The sequence below is a fragment of the Eptatretus burgeri genome, chromosome 13, assembly GCF_056783735.1.
Source record: "Eptatretus burgeri isolate ZD-2024b chromosome 13, Ebu_testis_v1, whole genome shotgun sequence".
Taxonomy (NCBI): Eukaryota; Metazoa; Chordata; class Myxini; order Myxiniformes; family Myxinidae; genus Eptatretus; species Eptatretus burgeri.
In genome coordinates, this window is record NC_140973.1 from 32,992,091 (window position 1) to 33,012,388 (window position 20,298).

Here is a 20,298-nt window from a genome sequence, read left to right on the forward strand (position 1 = left end):
AGCCGCTTCATGGTCCGCAGAGGCACATTCACCTGTCAGTTTGATCTTGCCGAGACCGAAGCGCTTCTTGAAACAGACAAACCATCCCCTGCTTGCTTGGAATGGACTGGGGCCACTTGTACCAATGTGACCCTCACCAGCCAGATGTACATAGATATGTGTCACCTTTGCACAAATGAGAGGTCCACTTCATGGCATGTCCTTCTGTGAATTGTCCTCAATCCATACACTAAGAACCTTCGACATCCTTTCTCCATGGACATCCCAGACGTGGGTGACCACTTTGGTGATTGGTGCAGTGCTCACCGCAACACTTTCTCAGATCACCTTCTCGTTCTTCCGCATGTAGTGAACGGTGGATTTGTTTACTCCATACAATCTGCCCACAGAGGCCACACTCTGTCTTATTGACAACCTGTCCAGCAGCTCCACTTTTTGACTCAGGCTCATCACTTTCTTCTGCCTCTTGGCAGCTGATGCATTTCTGGCACAGGTCTTACGCTTGGGAACCATGTTTGATCAATGAGCAAATGAATGGAATGAGAGGCAAAACACCAGTCAAACCAGCAGGATGAGAAGAATGATTGAGACCCAGGACATGCTTCACATAAGTAGTCATGTGGGTAGCTGCGGGAGAGGTGAATAGTCTGCCCATTGTTTTGTGGGGATTTTGGTGGATGCTAACATTTTATGCAGCAGTTGGTAGATGTGGTGAAACATTTTAATTGTGTAACTTGTGGGTGATGAAGTTTTACACAGCAGCTGGTTATAGATGCGGTGAAGTGTCTTTATAGCGCAAATGGTGGAACAAGCCGCGCAGCTGGGTTTTTAGCGTGAATCGTGGTACGTGCCGCACAGCTCGCTTATAGCATGGCTGGTGGAAGATATGTTGTAGAACTTTTATCTGTGCGGCTTGTGGAAGATATGCTTTTGTGTGCATGACTGTTCAGCATGTACATACAGCTCGCTTATAGCGTGGCTGCTGGAAGATATGTTTTAGAACCGTGTTATGTGTGTGGCTCGTGGAATGTTTTTTTCACCCGCAAAAAAACACCATGACACGAAGCACAGGGCAGCGAATGTTGAAGCAGATCGCATATTAAAAAACAGCAAATATGCGGGGTCCGCAAATAGCAAATCTGTGAATAGCGGCGTCCAACAGTAGTTGGATTTAATGATTTTTCAATTTGCTATTCATTAATCTTAAGATTTATATTTTCACACCATTCTTTATCCATAAGCATGGTTAACTCGACTGAAATCTATTTTTGTCCTTTAAACTTAAGTTCACATTACCAAAGCATTTTTTGTTAACCCGGTTAACTTAATTAGTACAATAAATACAAAAGAAAGGCATAAAGCACTATTACTATGGGGGGCTCATTTGACCGTGAACACTTCCCAAAAGCTTGTTGCAGAGGTCTCATGATCATCATCAGGCAATTTTCAGTCCATTACAGGACAAAGGCCTTCCTCAACTCATGTTGGGTTGTATTGGAGAGAAAGTTTGGGGAGGAATTTTAGAATTTGGCAATGGTGTTAGCGATAACTCACCTACTCTTCAACAGTCATTGCTGGCATACTGGTCCTCCTGTTTAATGTCCTCCCAATGGACGGGTGCACATACTGATGCTTTGCCCTGCGTGCGAAACACCCCGGTGAGAATTTATAGGTGAGTCAAGATTCGAACCCAGACGAGACAGTTAAGAAGTGAGTATACATACCTTTCAGCTCTCCTGCCAGCCCAGTTTTATGATACTAACGTATTATTATCCTTGCCAAAGCAGAGGGTATTGCATTTGGGTTCATTTGTTTGTTAGTTAGTTTGTTTGTCTGCACAAAACGTTAGTGTTTTTCTCCACAACCGCTTATCGGAATGAGACGAAAATTTTCACCGTCGGAGCGACTACTCATGTGGAATGTTTTATTGTTAACAAAGACGTCATAGGTCACGTGGTGTGGCAGCCATGTTGGAAAAATGGAAAAACTTTGGACCTCTGCATCTCTGAAACCATACCAAGGAAAATATTGAAACTCGGCACATAGCAAGTAATCCTCATGGGGAATAGGTGTGATTTTTTTTTTAATGTCAAAGATGCCTTCGTTATGACATCATAATTGCATATGTAGAACGCTACATCTGATCAGTATGAAGGGTCATCTAAGGGTCAAGTTTTTTTAAGGTCATCTAAGGATAAAATGGTTCACAGAAAAAAATGATGATGTCATCGGTCACGTGATTCAGCAGCCATATTGTTGTTTTTTAAAAACTTCAAAAATCTTCCTCTCTGAAGTAGCTCAACTGATTGAGGCGAAACTTTACACGTATGACTGCCGAAACATGAGGAACAAAAGGCTTACAAATATGACATCATAGGTCACATGGTTTGGCAGCCATATTGGATTTACCCTAAAACTCATATTGGATTTACCCTGAAACCGATAAAAAAACTAACAGCTTGGCTGGACAGATCGAGGGGAAACTTCACACAAATGTTCCCGAAGCCTGGGGCCACCAGTGTATTCACAAAAAAATTGATGTCACGTGGTCTGCCGGCCATATTGAATTGAAGAAAAATATAAAATAATGTTTTCTCTGTAATCGTCTATTCAATCGATGTGAAACTTCACAATTATGTTCTCGTAGTGATGGGGAATATATGTTTAAAATTTCAACCTGAACGGACACATGGTCTGGCAGCCAGAAATATTTAATTATTTATCTTGGTTCTTTTCTATTTATTTATTGTTTTTTTTAATAAGGCTCACTTGGCTGTGCCTGGATTGGTTTGAGCAGTGATCTTCACTATTTTTAGAGGGGGGCCACTATTGCCTTCAAGACATCAGTGAGAGCTGCCACACTGCCTGCAGGACTCCATAATGGCTTATATTTGACCCTGCCTTCACATACTCTTCTTCATTGTAGTGAACTGGACTGCAGGCAGAATTATTTGGATACTGCAAGCCATATCCTGAGTCGTTATGCTACTTTTATACTTCGCATTGGAACACTCATTTTAAACCATTGTGTCAATTTGATGGCATTTATGGCGGATTATGATGGGGGTGTTTTCACATTTGTGTATTATCGGCCGCACGTCGGGGGCTGCACTTTAGGCCACCAGGGGCCGCCAATGGCTCAATGGCCGTGCAATGAAGAGCAGGGGGTTTGAGGGTAAAGGATTAGCAGCTGAAATGCAAATCCTGTCCAGGTTCCTCCTGATGACTTCGTATTTGCTTTTGCTTATTTGAGTTCCTTCTGATTACTCCAATGCAGGACTGTACCTATTTGGTCTTCCATTTGATTTTATTTGAATTTATTTTAATCCTATTCTAGATTCAATTGAATAATAATAAACGTCATAGGTCAGGGTCAGGTGTCCGATCAAAGTGGGGTTGTATCAAAGCAGGACGTGTTGGCAGCAGTGATAAAGTGGCAGTTGTAATTATGTAACACACCAGTACACAAACGCCACACAAAATACACCACACAAAACTACACAAACACTGCACAAAACAAGTCCTGGCGAAGGTCTGCAATCTCTGATTGCTCTTTTACTTGTTTATCTTGATTTCCAATTTTTACCACTGATGTCATCACACTAAACTGCTGTCATTATGGCATTTTTTTTTATCTCATTAATGATGGCGTAATGTTTACTTTTAGAATAATTTTAAAACTATTTTATTATCAGAGAAGAAAAACCTTTAATGGATAATAAAATAACCACGTGAAAAATCCTATGATACTCAGAACTATAGATCCATGATATAAACATAAAGGTTATAATATCTTTTTTAAAGTTCAATTTCCGCATATCGGTTCTCTCTTGGACGTGCAACTGGCTCTGTAATATCACCCAATGCAATTCGAATGAGATAGGCATGCCATCAAATCTGAAGAATATGTGAAGGGATGCTCCAAATGTTCTATAAACAAGTTCCTTTTAATAGTCAGAGTATGCCAAAAAATATAGGGAAGCATTTTATAAATATCAAATACATTTGTATGTTGACTTACAAGGTACTCATGATATACTTATGTACTGAAAAATAAAAAGGATGGTGTCTTGGACAATTGTGAGTATTTCATTCGAAGAACCTTTCAAATGCCCCTCAAATGCCTGAGACACATGTGCAGCAGATGAAAGACAACAGTGATCCATCTGTAAATATCATCTAACCTATTTGCCTTCTTGCAAACTGAAAAGTCAGGATTTCTCTGTCTGTCTTCCTTACATAAGTCCTATTTTTTTCAACTATATACAATTGCTTTTTGAAACTCGATACCTCTGCCATATGCTGAGCGTGTTGAAGTTGAAATGTATTTGTCCTTTAAAAAAAGCACACTGGCAGAATGTATTTGCCAACAATGCCTTTTCCACATGGATAAAATCATGGTTGCTAGGATGTTGTTGACTGTTTCAGAGAAATGGAAAGGACATTGCAAAGTAAAGTCGGAAGTGGAATGTGAGCACGGATTTTCAATTTGAGCCCTAATTTTATTAGCCCATCCACCCGCGCAGCAGGAGGCAGGGTTTTTCAATTGTGTGTGTGTGTGTGTGTGTGTGTGTGTGTGTGTGTGTGTGTGTGTGTGTGTGTGTATAGATTTGTAGATAAAACATTTGCAGGAGGTAATATAGTCTACCCTACAGTCGATCAAAAAAGAGAGCATTGGTCTGTAAAGGAAAATCAATATTCATGTTTTCTTTCAAAAAATAAACTAAAAAAGAACAAAGTAGTATTAGATTTATCATAAACAACAATTTCTTCCTCATTTAGCAACAAGATACTCCAGCATACCCAGTGGGGATACCCAAGGGTTCAGATCTGACCCCTTTCTTGGCAAATTTGTTCCTGCACAGGCTCGAGTCTGATTGGGTTCAGAACATGTGCAGGAATAAACTAACAACTGCACGAAGGTGTAGAAACCTATTGATGATTTACGAGCATTTAATGATGGGTTTGTATTTGATCAGCTTAACCATATCTCTCCAAAATAACTGGAATGAAAAAAGGAAAACCAAACTCACACTTCATTCGTTTTTGGAATTAAAAATCCATTTATATATAATGGAGCAAGCTTATGTATGTACTAGCAGAGTATTATTATAAACAGTGCAAAATGTTACACAATGTGTAAGCACATGAACCGTGCTTCCCAATTGTCAAGGGTCACTCACCTGCATTTGATTTTTCATTTATTTATTTTCATTTACAGATGCTTTCCAACGGTTCTGTGATTTTTCCTGGTGTCTGTTGGCACACAAAATTACCGTGCTTCCCCATTGTCTCGGGTCACTCACGTGCATTTTTTTCGTTTCTTTTTTTCATTTATTTCTTTTCATTTATTTATATTTTCATTTATGGATGTTGTCTGATGATTCTGTAATTTTTCCCGGTGTACCGGCTTCAATGTTCATCAGCACAAAAAATTTCAGCTTCTACATCACCCAGAAGGTACTGATCTTTAATATCAGTCAGTCAGTCAGTTAGAAAGAGCTTTATGTATTCGATGATTGTATGTATGTATCAACTTCTTCTCCAAGAGGATATGACCGAGAAAGCTTAAACTTTCAGGGATTAATGAACCCTGAAGTTGTGCATGTGCAAGTTTCATTTAATTCCATCAAGTTTTGAAAAACCAATTGTTTTTTCACCCATCTTGGCATTTACTTCCTTTGGGGTGAGGATGGGTGAAATTGAAATTATCTGAGCCAGATAACCACACTGTATTATATATGCCTATAATCAGTATGCATGTTTTCACTTCATATAAGTAACAGGCTTAATTTTATTTTTGGGAGCGATCAAGGAAGTGGTCTGTTGCCTATACACTGCCTAAATAAAGAAATATGTCAGAAGAACATGTTGCACCCCCCCTCGACCCTGATTTTTTTTTTAATGCTGTGAACAAATTTTGGTGTAAAACGGGTGATGAAAGTTGTGGTCAAGTTTCATTAAAATCACATGTTTGGTTCAAGCGATAATGACTGAAGTGTTTCTGGATTGACTGAATGACTGATGACTCATTCATTCACTCACTCATTCACTCACTCACTCACCTATGGATACTGCTCGATCACACAAGCTCAATGGACTTTAGTCCAGTGAGCTAATAATTGGGTCAAAATGTTAAAGGGCAAAGTCACAGTCAGTACAAATAGGTTTTGTTAGCCCATCCACCACATGTCAGCATGAGATGGCCGAGTTTTATAATCGCTTCTGTCTTTATTTATTTATTTACCATTTGAGCTTCAGTGCGTCTGTCCAGGGATAACTTTTTTTTAACCAAGTTTAGCTTGAGGACAAAGCAGGCATGGATGGGCTTTGCATTTTCAGATGCTTTCTAGTTCTAATTTGTGTCAGAAGCATTTTAAAATGCTTCAGACAACTTTTGCATCATGAGAAACAATTTAAGTTTTTAAAAATAAAAAAAGTTGAAAAAAAACCTTTTTACGTGATTTTGTAATATCCTTATAAATAACCTACATATTCCCAAATAATTGTTCTACTCCTCTTTTATCCTGTTTTTCACTAGCCATGCTCATCAAACATCTTGTTCCTCACACATCCGGTTCCTGTGTCCTGTTCTTTAAAGCTCTAATTTCATGTGTCCTTTTAATCTTTTCTGGGTATCCAGGATATCACAGGAGCAGTGCTGCCAGGCCTCCCTGCAGGAAGCAAACTGCCAATCAGGGTTATCAGCAGCTCAAAATGGTGGCACCTGCACTGCCATGAACCTGGATACCTGCGGACAAGACCATTTTAAGGTAATATAAACATGTGGAGCTGATACTTGATGTGATGACTAAGTTTAATAAAACATACTCAAGTTGGCAACGTTAGGATATGTAAGTGATGAGGTTTTTTTTTTAATTCTCACTACTTGGATTTAAAGGCAGGATTTCCAAATGCTTGGATTTAATCAGCAACCCAACAAGAGGAGGCTGACTCAGATAATCAAAAAATAAAATTGATGAATATCTCACCATTCAAACAATTACATTCTCTTTCACCTATTTTGTACATGAATACATGGCTCTCTGACTTGGATATTGATGCAAGACTTTTCTTGTATTTACAGCGCTGTTGTGACTGCTGCACCTTAGGTATTGATGCTCAAAAACGTGGTCACAGCTGTACCACACTCCCTGCACTGGGTTACCCTTGCAGTCATGTCTTCCACGCCTGCTGCCAGTCTGAAGTTCTTCCTGGTGATATAACTCATGTTAAACCAGACTTGCATCATCAAGAAACTCACAGAGATGTGTACAAAGAGACTGGGGCACCTGGAGTTTATTCCACTGAGCAACCACCAAAATGGGAGCAGACGAAGTGGCCTTCGGTTGTGCAGCAGTCCTATGTGACTCTAGTCTCTACTGAGGAAGATGAATTGACAGAAGATACAGAAAACAGTATTTCTGAAGAATCTGCTGAGGACCACAATCCTCTAGAACCACGTGGACCACGTGAACATTATGAAACGAGCCCTCTCATTGGCCAAGATGTTCGTGAAATTCAAGAAGATCCATTGACCACAATAGAAACTCCTATTTCCCAAGAAGCACAGGTATTACAGCAATCACATGATTCTTATGATCATCAGGAACCTCCTGATGTAAGTGACTCTCAAGAATATCCAACCTATGATCATCGTCCTGAGGCTCATCAACCAGATGAAGCTGAAAGAAATCCAAGAAGACAAAATGTACCTCACTCTTACACAAGTCAAACCTCTCAAGATCCTTCTGCCAATGAAGAATATGAGTCAGATGATCAAATTCCTCTGCAGCTTCAAGAACCATTTCAAGATGAAGATCACAGATCAGGAATGTCAAGTGATCAACACAACACCAATCAACATCTGGGTTCCCAGTGGTCTCAGGAACGCAGTCATCACAGTTTTACTGAAACTGATACACGATATGAAGCACAAGTTTCCCAATGGCCAGATGAAGTCGAGACACAAACCATCACACAAGGTCAGGAAGTGTCATGTTATACTCGAGGCAATGCAAAGTAAATGGAACAAGTGAGGAAATAAAATGAGTGATAATATAACTCACTTTGCATTTATTTGAATCAATTGTTATCCAAGACATTGATTGATAGAAATGAATGATTCCACTGGAAAGAAATTTAGCTTAAAATGAGTAATAATAATGCTATTCTTTAACGACCATTCTTTTTCACATGTTTGAACTTTATCAAACTCAATTTTAAAAAGTAAGAATAAGTAAACAAGAGGTCACAGTGAAAAATGTGTAATTTCCATGAAATTTTGACACAACTTTTTACAAGTGATATGTACAGTAATTCGTTTTTGAGGAGCCTGGAGAATTGGAGGGAAAACTGGTCTCTGTTAAACTCAAAGTGTTTTAAGAGGATTACCATCTGATGTAGTCATTTGCTACAGGGCATGAGTCTGAAGAAGAAGAAAGTCTACAAAGCTCTGTGCAAGGTTATCAGGGTAAAATCAATCAACAACAAATTTGCTTCAGCAAACATCTAAGCCGCTAAGGCAAAATAGCTTTGTGGTGGGTTTATATTTCTGAAGGTACAAAGTGCTAATCCAGCACTGATTCTTTCTGTAACTTCAGGAGAAGGAGAAGATTGTGTTGAAATGTGTGACAATGAGGAAGATGATGGCTATTGCATTTGCGACCCTGGTTATGAACTTCTGCAAGACACCTGTGGAGGTGGGATACCCCCACAAATGTTGAAGGGACCATAAATTTGTTATGTATGGCAAAATTGTGGAACTTTTGAACCTCTCTCCTGCATGCAACATAAATGCCCGACCTTAAATCCTTCCCCTAATTACTCATATCTCTTACCAACCTCCATTCTCTTGTCTCACCATCCCCCCTTCCCACCCACTGGCATTCCCTTTCTCTTTCATATTCAATTTCTTCATTTCATTTCTTTTCGACATTTTAATTTTCTCATTCTCTTGCTCCTCATTCATATTAAGTTGAAAGATGGCCCCAAATTAAATATGTTCACCAAGACTCAGCATTTAACTGTGCAGAGCTTTCACATTGTCAAAAGACTACAGTAGATCTGAAAATTAACAATCTGAATTAAAGTAGATCTGTCACACAAGCACATTCCCCAAGTCCTCAAGCCACACCCCCCCCACCCACAATCCCACGTCTTCAAGCCCCTCAATTGTTATCCAAGACATCAATTGGAAGAAGTGAGTGATTCCACTGGTGAGAAATTAAGCTTAAAAAAAATTAAGCCACCTTGTTTTCATATGCCCTCCCCACCCAAACTCCTCAGCCCCAAGTTCTCAATCCCCCTCCCAATCCCAAGTCCTCAAGCCCCCCCCCCAACTCAAGTCTTCAAACCCTTGCTGTCTTAAAATGCCCTCCTCCACCCCAAATCCTCAACCTCCCCTAAAACCAAGTCCTCAATTCCCACCACACCAAGTCCTCAACCACTCCCACCCCTATCCCAAGGCCTCAAACCTCCCCCACCCAACTTACTTCCTCCCCCCTTTCTTCTTCAAGTCCTCAACTCTTACTCCCCGCTTTCTTCTCCCCCCACTCAGCCGAAAGTCCGCAATCTCCCTTCCAACCCCACATCCATAACCCTTCTCCTAACCCCAGGTCCTTAACCCCCCCTCACAATGCCTCAATCTCAATATCACTCTCCCAACTCTCTGCCCCTCCCATCCCTGACTTTCTGACCTCCCCTCCCCATTTCTTCCCATTTTTAACATTGTATAACATAAGGATGTACAAGGAATACATTTCTATGGAAAGAATTTGGGCTTCCCCTCCTCCACCCTGAATCCCCTCCCCAGATAAGCTACCCCAACTGAAACCATATTGGGGTACCTTTAGGCAACATGAAAAATTTGGTTGTATTTGGTTTAGTAGTTTTTTTTTAGTTTGTGAAGCACATAGAAACAAGCAAATAAACAAGCAGTCATAGACTGGTACTTACGAAATTCTCAACTTGACCTCTGACCTTGTCTAATAAAAGCTGTCTCTAGAGAAGGTAGCGACGCAAACCAGAAGTTTCTACGATGATTCTGTACCAAACCATCAAAAATCGAATGTTTTGGATGTTTGACCTCACTGTGACCTTGACCTTTGACCGATTTTGACCAAAATCTAATCAGCGCTAGCCACCACCCTCCTGAATCACGTGCTGTAATTTGACATTGGTTGCTTCTTCCGTTATCATTTTTTGGATGTTTGACCTCACTGTGACCTTGACCTTTGACCGATTTTGACCAAAATCTAATCAGCACTAGCCATCACCCTCCTGAATCACGTGGTGTAATTTGACATTGGTAGCTTCTTCCGTTCTCGAGTTATCTGTACCAAACCATCAAAAATCGAATATTTGACCTCACTGTGACCTTGACCTTTGACTGATTTTGACCAAAATCTAATCAGCACTAGCCATCACCCTCCTGAATCACGTGGTGTAATTTGACATTGGTAGCTTCTTCCGTTCTCGAGTTATCGTGCCTACAAACAAACAAACAAACAAACAGAAACGGAAGTCATCAATATACTTACGAAATCTTTAGATTTCGTAAGTAACAAGAAAGATGTCATGTGTCCATGATACTTGTGAAATCCATGAAACAAATTTGACCTGGAAAATAATTGGTGGTTGATTTCATTGACCAAATATGCAACTCCTCTTCAAATCCCAAGTCAATCGGATGAAAATTGACATTTTTAGAAATTCGGCCTCTGTTGACCTTTTGGCCTGTGTTGACCTCAAAAATAATTGGTGGTTGAATTCAGTGACATGATCTGCAAATCCTCTTCAAATTTCAAGTCAATGGGATGAAAATTGAGGATTTTAGAAACCTCACCTAAGGTGTTGACCTTTGGCTTATTGCTTCAGCTTAATTCTTTGGCTTATTGCTTCAGTTCACAAAATGTTCGTGAACCTTTTGGCCAATGTTGACCTCAAATAATTGGTGGTTGAATTCAATGAACAAACATGCAACTCCTCTTCAAATTTAAAGTCAATCAGATGAAAATTGACAATTTTAGAGATCTGGCCTATGTTGACCTTTTGGCCAATGTTGACCTCAAAAATAATTGGTGGTTCAATTCAGTGAACTGAAATGCAAAGCCTCTTTAAATTTGATGTTAATGGGATGAAAATTGAGGAATTTAGAAATTACACCTTTAAGTTGTTGACCTTTGGCTTAGGTTGACCTTTTGGGCTATGCTTATCTCAAAAATAATTGGTGGTTGAATTCAGTGACCTGATATGCAAATCCTGTTCAAATTTCTAGTCAATCGGATGAAAATTGAGGATTTTAGAAATTTGACAAATTTGTTGGTCCTTGGCCTATGTTGTCCTTTTGACATTTTGACCTCAAGAACAATAAGCTTCTTGCTTATGATAAACTCCACCACGTGGTGAAGTTTCGTGCAGATCAGTTTGAAATTTTGAACTGTAGGCGATAAACATTAAAACAAGAAAAAAATGTCATGCAGAGCACAATACTTGCAAAGTCCACCGCCCTCTCCAAATGTTGCCATGGATACATCAAATTGTCCATTTCATATATATATATATATATATATATATATATATATATATATATATATATATATATATATATGACTAGAACTCTCATCTTGAATGTATGTTCCCGAAATTTCGCCAAAATGGTACACGATAGCACAAAAATTTTAGGGCCACCTTACTCACCATTCTCATGCCGTATGCAGTATCAAGTTACATTCAAATCAGGCAACAGAAAAAAAAATATTAAAAAATAAATTCCCGATTCAGTCAAGTACTCTTCAGGAGAATTTGATCAATGCAAACAACCTCAGTGGTATAGTTTGCTGGAGCTATCTTTTTTTTCTTGAAATTATTTATTAAAAAATCTCAAACATTTAGTATAGACAAAGAACGATTTATTTTTAAGCATAAAATAAACCGCCATTTTGATGTAATACTTCCGTGTTCATTAATAAATAAAATTTTGTTTAGAAGAATACGCACAATAATTTATTCGACTTTCTTTTCTCCGTTTTTTTTTTTTTCACATTGACGCGCGTATCAAGTTTCATTCAAATTGGGCAACGAAAAAAATTATTAAAAAAACAATTCCCGATTCAGTCAAGTACTCTTCGGGATTATTTGATCAATGCAAACAACCTCAGCGGTATAGTTCGCTGGACATATCTTTTTTTTTCTTGAAATGATTTTTTTCATCAACCGCTGTCAGAACGGGAACCCAGCGGGTTCAGGGGTCATCTAGTTAAGATTAAAATTGACACTCTTAATCAAAGTTCAGGTCAATCGGATGAAAACTGATTATTTTTCAGATTGAAATTGATGATTTTAGAAGTTTGACCTTGAGTTGACCTTTTGACCTCAAAAATACTTGCTTTCCCAATTAATTGATGGACTATGCAAATCCTGTTCAAGTTTCAAGTTAATAGGATCTAAATTATTGATTTTTCATTTGAAAATTTATGATGTTAGAAGTTTGACCTTGAGTTGAACTTTGACCTTTTGGGCTCAACAATTGTTGATTTCCCAATTCAGTGAGGCAATATGCAAATCCTCTTCAAATTTAAAGTCAATCGGATTAAAAATGACGATTCTAGAAATTTGACCTCAACATTACCTTCGACTTCAAAATCAATAGGCTTCTCAGTTGAGACTACCTCTACAAGTTGCTGAAGTTTGGTGTTAAATTGTTGCTTTTAAATTGTTGGTTTTAAATTGTGACCTGCAGGCCATTGACAAACAAACAGACAGAATAACAAAATCGAATTACCAATATACTTGAAAAAGCTTCAATTTGGAAGGAACAAACAGACAAACAAGAAGACGACATGCAGAGCACAAGACTTCCAAAATACATCAAACAAATTTGACCTCAAAAATAATTGGTGGTTGAATTCAATGACCCAATATGCAACTTCTCTTCAAATTTCAAGTCAATCGAATGAAAATTGACAATTTTAGAAATCTGGCCAATGTTGACATTTTGGCCTATGTGAACCACCAATTATTTTGGTGGTTGAATTCATTGACCTGAAATATATATCCAACTTCAAATTTCGAATCAATCGGATGAAAATTGAGGATTTTAGAACTACCGTCTTAGTTGCTGACCTTGGGCCGATGTTGAACGTTTGGTCTGTGTTGACCTCAAAGATAATTCGCTGGTTGAATTCAGGCATATGTTGACCTTGTGGTCCATGATGACCTCAATAATAATTGGCTTGTTGAATTCAGTGACCTGAAATGTTAATCCTCTTCAAATTTCAAGTCAATCAGATGAAAATTGAGGATTTTAGAACTACCACCTTCGTTGTTGACCTTGGGCCAATGTTGACCATTTGGTCTCTGTTGACCTCAAAGATAATTGGCTGGTTGAATTCAGGCACCTGAATTATATATCCTCTTCAAATTTCAAGTCAATCGGATGTAAATTGAGGATTTTAGAAATCTCACCTAAGTTGTTGACCTTTGGCCTATGTTGACCTTGTGGTCCATGATGACCTCAATAATAATTGGCTCGTTGAATTTGGTGACCTGAAATGTTAATCCTCTTCAAATTTCATGTAAATCGGATGGAAATTGAGGATTTTAGAAATACCACCTTAGTTGTTGACCTTTGGCTTATGTTGACCTTTTGACCTCAAAAACAAGAAGCTTTTTCTCCGTGACAAACCCTACCATGTGGTGAAGTTTTGTGATGATCGGTTTAAAATTGTGACCTGTAGGCGACAAACTGACAGACAAACAGACAGACAAGCCGGCAGGCGGCGATGGGTCGCCGAGCATGGAAACTATAAGATATAGAGCAAAATGGATGTCATATTGCGGATAGGGAATCACCTTAAGATTATGTATATCAAATCTCATCCAGTTCCATCTACTGATAACTACTCGGTATCCATTTGAATGAAAAGTACCGAAAATGCGGTTTGAAATCGGAAATCCCCAAAGTTCGAGTGGGTGCTGCGGGTGAACAAAGATCTAAATCGAAAATCTGGCTCGATCGTTTGTGCACAATGTATTCCAGACGATTAGTGTGAATTTTCATGACCATCCAACCATAACCCTAGGAGGAGTAGCATTTGGCGCGAAGGCACCTCCAGCTCTTGTATATTATCAATTTTTTGCACCTTTGACCCCTGACCTAAGCGAAATCGATCAATATGTCCTGAGGCAATGTTGTATTACCCATTGAGTACCATGAACCTGCAAAGTTTCATTCGTATCGATGCACTCACCTGGTCGCTAGGGGGCCTTCAATTTTCGCCAATTTTCGTGCATACCCTAATTGTAGGGGGCGCTGTGGGTAAAGTATTCCATATATCACAAAAAACGGAATATATTTGATAGAGCGTCAGCTGTTGATCATTCGTGCCAAATTTCACAACCATACGTGGGATAATGGCTTTCGGAATTGATTTTGCGTGAACGGTACCGATTTTGAAGGTTTTTCGGTTGTTCCTAGGGAACCAAAGCGTCCCTCGCAACCATCACAATTTCCAAAGCACGAGGTCATAAGATGTACCTACCACCCAAGTTTGGTCAAAATCCACCCACGTTTACTACCAATTATGCTGATGACAAATGAACAAACATCCAAACAAACAGACAGAATTACTGACAATAAGGGTCACCTATTTCGGCGACCCAACAACCAGACAGACAAACAGACAGACAGACAGAATCACAAAATCGACGAACCAATATTCTTGAAAAATCTTCGATTTTGCAAGTAACAAACAGACAATCTCTTGTCTCATATCTCTTACATGGGCCTGGCATCTGCCTGGGGGATGGCTAGACGGAGGCCCCTGGAGTACCGGCGGAAAGTGGACGCAGCGACGCGCTGTTCTGGCACATGCTCCCATACCTGACCTGAAACAGACAAACAGACTAATACATGCAACCAACCACACTTGAAAAAAATGTTCGATTTTCGTAAGTAACAAACACAAATTGAGCTTTATCGATTAAATGTTAAAAGTAAATAAAAAAACGTTTAAAATCACAATCTCACGATTATTGAGTAGAAACAGTGGTTAAGTAAAGTAACTGATAAAATAGACTAAAAAAAAACCAACCATCTGGTCAAAAAAAAAAACCAGTGGAACTCTTTGGACAAAGACCTTTACAATGATATGAGTTTTATGGTACTTGGTCGAGTAGTTTGAGGAAATTGTCATACATACATAATACATACATAGAGACTAAGCATATTATTAGCTCACCTGGAACGTAGTTCCGGGGAGCTTCTGGGATGGCGCTTCGTCCCTCTGTCCATCCATCCATTCATCTATCTATCCACAAATACTTTCAACTTCTTCTCTGAAACTACACATACGATTTTAATGAAACTTTACCACAACGTTCATCACCGTGTATGTACCAAAGTTTGTTCATGGCAGTAAAAACAAATCGGGCCTGAAGGAGGTATACAAGGGTTGCCCTCCAAAATAGGTATTTGCTTTCTTATCAGAAACCACACATGCAGTTCTGATGAAACTTGACCACAACCTTCATCAACCATGATGTACCCAAGTTTGTTCATGGCATAAACAAAAAAACGGCGTCTGAAAGGGGGTCTACAGAGTGAGTTTACGGGGGGTTGCCCCCCCCCCAAAGAGATATTTGCTTTCTTCTCAGAAACGATACACACAATTCCGATGAAGCTTGACCGCAACCTTCATCACCCGTGGTGTACCAAAGTTTCTTCATGACATTATAAAAATCTGGCTTCAAAGGGGTGTAAGGGGGAGTCGCCCCCCCCCCAAATATTATTTGCTTTCTTCTCCGAAACGACACAAACAATTTCGATGAAACTTGACCACAACCTTCATCACCCGTGATGTACCAAAGTTTGTTCAGGATATTATAAAAATTGCGGTGTAAGGGGGTGTTGTCCCCAAAAATATGTTTTTCCTTTTTTCTCGGAAACTACAAACATAATTTCGATGAAACCTGACCACAATATTCATCCCCCGTGATGTATCAAAGATTGTTCACACCATTTTTAAAAGTCGAGGTCAAAGGGTGTCTACGGTGGTGGGGGGGGGGGTTGCCCTCTAAAAATGGTATTTGCTTTCTTCTCAGGAACTACACACAATTCCGATGAAACTTGACTACCACCTTCATCACTTGTGATGTCTGAAAGTTTGTTTATGGCATAAAAAAAAATCCATAGGTATTTACTTTCTTCTCCATTACATATTTTGTAGGTCATCCATGCCTACCAGTGGTTCCCTGGTTATCTTATCCAGCTGCTACCAGGGGAGTGCCCAGGGGTATTTCCCTCTGTTTAATATAAATTTTCATGCTCGCTATGCTCCGTTATGAAATTTTGAGGTGCAGCTAGTCATGCCTCAGGTCCAATCCCATTCCCGATGTCAAATGTTACAAAGTCAGCAGGGGGGTTCAAAAGGGTAAGGTGTGCCTTTCCGGGGTCTCCAAAAGAGGTCACAATATTGAACTATAGGAATAAAAATTAAAATAATCCGGTAGGCGACATGGGTGGTCACTACATAATTGCATACTAGTCATAGTTTTTGACGGATCTGGCTGAATTTTTTTGACAAAGAGGTTGATTATAGTGCGCATCAAAGCGCGGAAGCCGATTTTTGATTTTCGAAAAAATTATTTTTTGGGATTTCTCAAAAATTTCAAAGTCCCATTGCTAGGCAACGGTGGCATCCATAGCAACGGTGCTCATAAGCATACAACTAGATCCTGGTATGAACCTACCTGTCAAGTTTCATCAAAATCGGTTGACTCCTCTGGCCTCCAGAGCAGCTGTCCATTACATACAAACAAACATACAAACATACAGACAGACGGAAAACCTGAGTATAATGGTAGTCAAGCGACCACCCCAAAAAACGTTGGCATTGCTTGGACTGTTGTAAGTACCTCATGACTTCAATATTTTGAGCGCTCGTAATATGTTGACGTTTACTTTTGGAAAGGATAAATAGAGGAACAATTTCTTGCACATTGAGTAAATCGAAATGACAAATCTCAGGATGATAACTCTGTAACTATTCACTAAACAATTCCTCATTATTTTTGGAAAGGTGTAAAGCTGAAATAACGTTTCATGTGAGGAAAAATTAAATAACATTTCACTTGACCTGGAATGTTTTTGAATTGTTACACAACGTAAGCCTTAATATAATAGGAGTAATTCTAGAATCTAGAGAGTTGTTGAACCGAAAAGGAATGTTAACATTCGATTTATTTGAATGCGACTTCAAAAAGTCAATCAAACTGAAGTTAAGTCGACCTTAAGGTATCCAAATTTACAGATACAAAGCTGATGGGTTCAATTGACAGGATAGTGCAGTCCCGTACAGAGGAAGTGTACTTACCTTTGAGCTGTCTATTCTGCATTTGATTCCAGACCAGACTATAAATGTGTCAGATTGGTGTTTCACAGGCAGGGGCGTTGCTTTGCAACGTGATCCTTCCCACGGATGGACGTTAATCTGGCTGTCTCATATGCTAGCTTTATCTAGTGCATGCTGAAGATCCTACGGTGTCTTTCCTGAAGAATGGATGAGTTACCACAGGCATCTTGAACAAATAACAAATTCCTGCCATTTGCAGTGAACTTTACATCTTTAATGTTTAAGATAATGAAAGGTATGGATAAAATAAGTGCAGATGAATTATTCAACAGAGTAGACAGTGGCAGAACCAGGGGCCATAGTCTGAGAGTAAAGAAGAGGAGAGTTAAGACGTTAGTAAGGCAGGGGACTTTCACTCAGAGAGTAGTTCATGCATGGAATGGTCTCCCTGGAAAGGTAGTGGCAGCAGAAACAGGAGATAAGTTTAAATTAGAATCAGATAGGTACCTGGAAGTTATGGAGATAGGGGGGTATGGGGATGTTGATAAGACTTTTAGGTAGTTTGAGTATTGATGGGTGATTGTGTACAGAGTGCTGTTGGTGGGGGTCTTGTTGAGGGTGGTTGTGTGGGTGATGTGTGTTTTAACCAAGCCCATGCCCCCTCTCTGAGGGGAAGAAAAGGAGAAAAAAAAAAACTACAAAAAAATTATTTCATTAATTAAAATTTTTTTTGGGGCATTTTATTTGGACCTTGGGTTGGGTGGTGTTTGCGCAAGCATGATGGGCTGAATGGCCTCCACCTGTGTTGGATTTTCTTGTTGTTGTTTCCTTGTTGACCAACCAATTTGTGAAATACCCGGATCAAAAAGTTTCTGCAACTGACTCCACAAGATGATGGTGAATAACTTGCAGCCTTTGAAAAATAAGCAGAACATGCAGAAGGGAACACTCAAGTAGACAACACAGTGTCAGGAAGCAATAAATGCAGCAAATCGGATTTTGGGATGTACCATATTAAGAGAGACAATATGTAAGTCTTAATGAGTCGTACTAATATTGGATAGAAGATTGGTTTGGGGCACATATTAAGTTGCAAAATATTCAACAAAGCAAATGTCTCCCGCTCCTCCAACAAACAAGGTCAGAAATGGGGAGTGGGGGATCGGGGTGGGGGGGGACATTAAAATGAGCTCCGTCCATGACCGATAATCTGTCCATGTACTTTTATGTACATGATATTTCAAAAGCCTTTGAACATTCAGCTTTCATATTGCAGATATCTATTTCTTATGACATTATCTCAACCTCCTGAGACCGAGGCAGTGATTAGCTGAATTATGTTGCCATGGTAACCATCTCAGTAACTTGGCTTATGTTCGTGATATTTCAAAAACCGTTCAAGAATTAGCTTTCATATCTATTCCTCATGCCACCCAAAAGGCGGGGGACTGAGTATCAGCTCCTTGTTATTAATGGAGGTTGAGGAGTACTTAGGAAATCGTTTCTTTGTTGTTGGTTTGTGCAAAGATATGGTTTTGGTAACTCTTCTTGCATTAGCTTTTATCCAAGTATTCATGTGTTCATGTATTCTGCATTTCCATTATTATTTCAACTTTAAAATGTTCTGTAAAGGGAAGAACATGTTATATTTAAAGGTAAAATGAATGATCCTGAATAAATGGTGACTGACTGATGGATGGTGTGCCAAACCCAAACCCTCATACAGATATCGATGAATGTCTCATAGGAAGTCACAACTGCAGGGAAGAGCAGCGCTGTGTGAACACTGAAGGATCATTCCATTGCCAAAGCAGGGATCACGAATGTTTGCCAGGATTTCTTCGGAACATACACGGGGAATGTCAAGGTCTGTGGAAAATGCTACAGATCTAAAATGTATTTATGTATTTATATATTTGTTTTATTTATTGGTGATAAATTAGGATAAATATATTTCCTGGTGGTAAATTAGGAAAATATAAATAAACAAACAAACAAGTATTGATTTACTTGCTTGTTCATTTATATATTTTTTGAACTACAAGGAGACCTTAAAGGTAGGGTTCTCACCAATGAGTTGTCAAGTCTGTGTTTCATTCCCAACTCAACTATAAACCATCAGACTGGTGGTTCACTGGCAGGGTGTCCCATAAGGGAATGCAAGTCATTGAAAAATTGTACTTTAAGTTTGGATGGCATGGTAAGCTGGTGGATCCTTCTGCCAGCAACTCTATGATGGGACATGGGATGGGCGATAACAGAGTGGGTGGGGATGTGTGATTAGATTCAGGAAAGTCAAGCTGTTTTAATAGACTGGCAGATGCAGTTTAACATCAATAAATGTAAGGTGCTGGAGATGGGTAATTCGAATGAAAATGAACTATTGGAGCATGTGACAGAGGAGACGTATCTGGGGGTGGTAATAGACACGGGGGTCAGCAGACAGCAAAGTGCCAGGCAGCCATCGGCAAAGCTAGCTGGGATTTAAGCTGGATTCGCAAAGGGATGAATGATAACTTCAAAGAGGTGGTGTTAATACCATACAGGAATATATTTAGGCCACACCTCGAATATTGTGCTTAGTTTTGATCACCACCTTTGAGCATGGACATAGCTGCCATCGAAATTGATCAGCAAACACTGATTATAAGGTCAATCAATGTGTTATCTGTGGTTATTCATTCATCACCCTTCAAATATTCCCACCCCCACCTCTCTCAATTATTAATTAAATTATAGTTTTATATATATATATATATATATATATATATATATATATATATATATGTATATGTGTATAAAAATATATAGATATATGTATATATTGTTACGGCTGTGGAAATTCGCAATACACCATAAAGGGTCCTCAGGTGAGATATATCGATAAGTTCATGTGTAGTTAGCCCACACCTGTTGTTTAGAGGGAATATGTGTGATTCATCCG

At 39.2% G+C, this 20,298-nt stretch overlaps 1 protein-coding gene across 3 annotated transcripts in view; it reads left to right on the plus strand.

The window, feature by feature from the left end:
• LOC147014207 (uncharacterized) overlaps positions 1-20,298 on the plus strand; it is a 137,029-nt gene that overhangs the window by 71,534 nt on the left and 45,197 nt on the right. For 2 of the 3 annotated variants that reach the window (XM_085851977.1, XM_085851979.1), the window contains 4 exons: positions 6,644-6,773; positions 7,088-7,985; positions 8,604-8,702; positions 19,081-19,221. In XM_085851977.1, coding sequence (XP_085708103.1) covers positions 6,644-6,773; positions 7,088-7,985; positions 8,604-8,702; positions 19,081-19,221 — 1,268 coding nt within the window. The remainder of the gene's footprint in view (positions 1-6,643; positions 6,774-7,087; positions 7,986-8,603; positions 8,703-19,080; positions 19,222-20,298) is intronic. The other variant, XM_085851978.1, reaches the window with a different exon arrangement.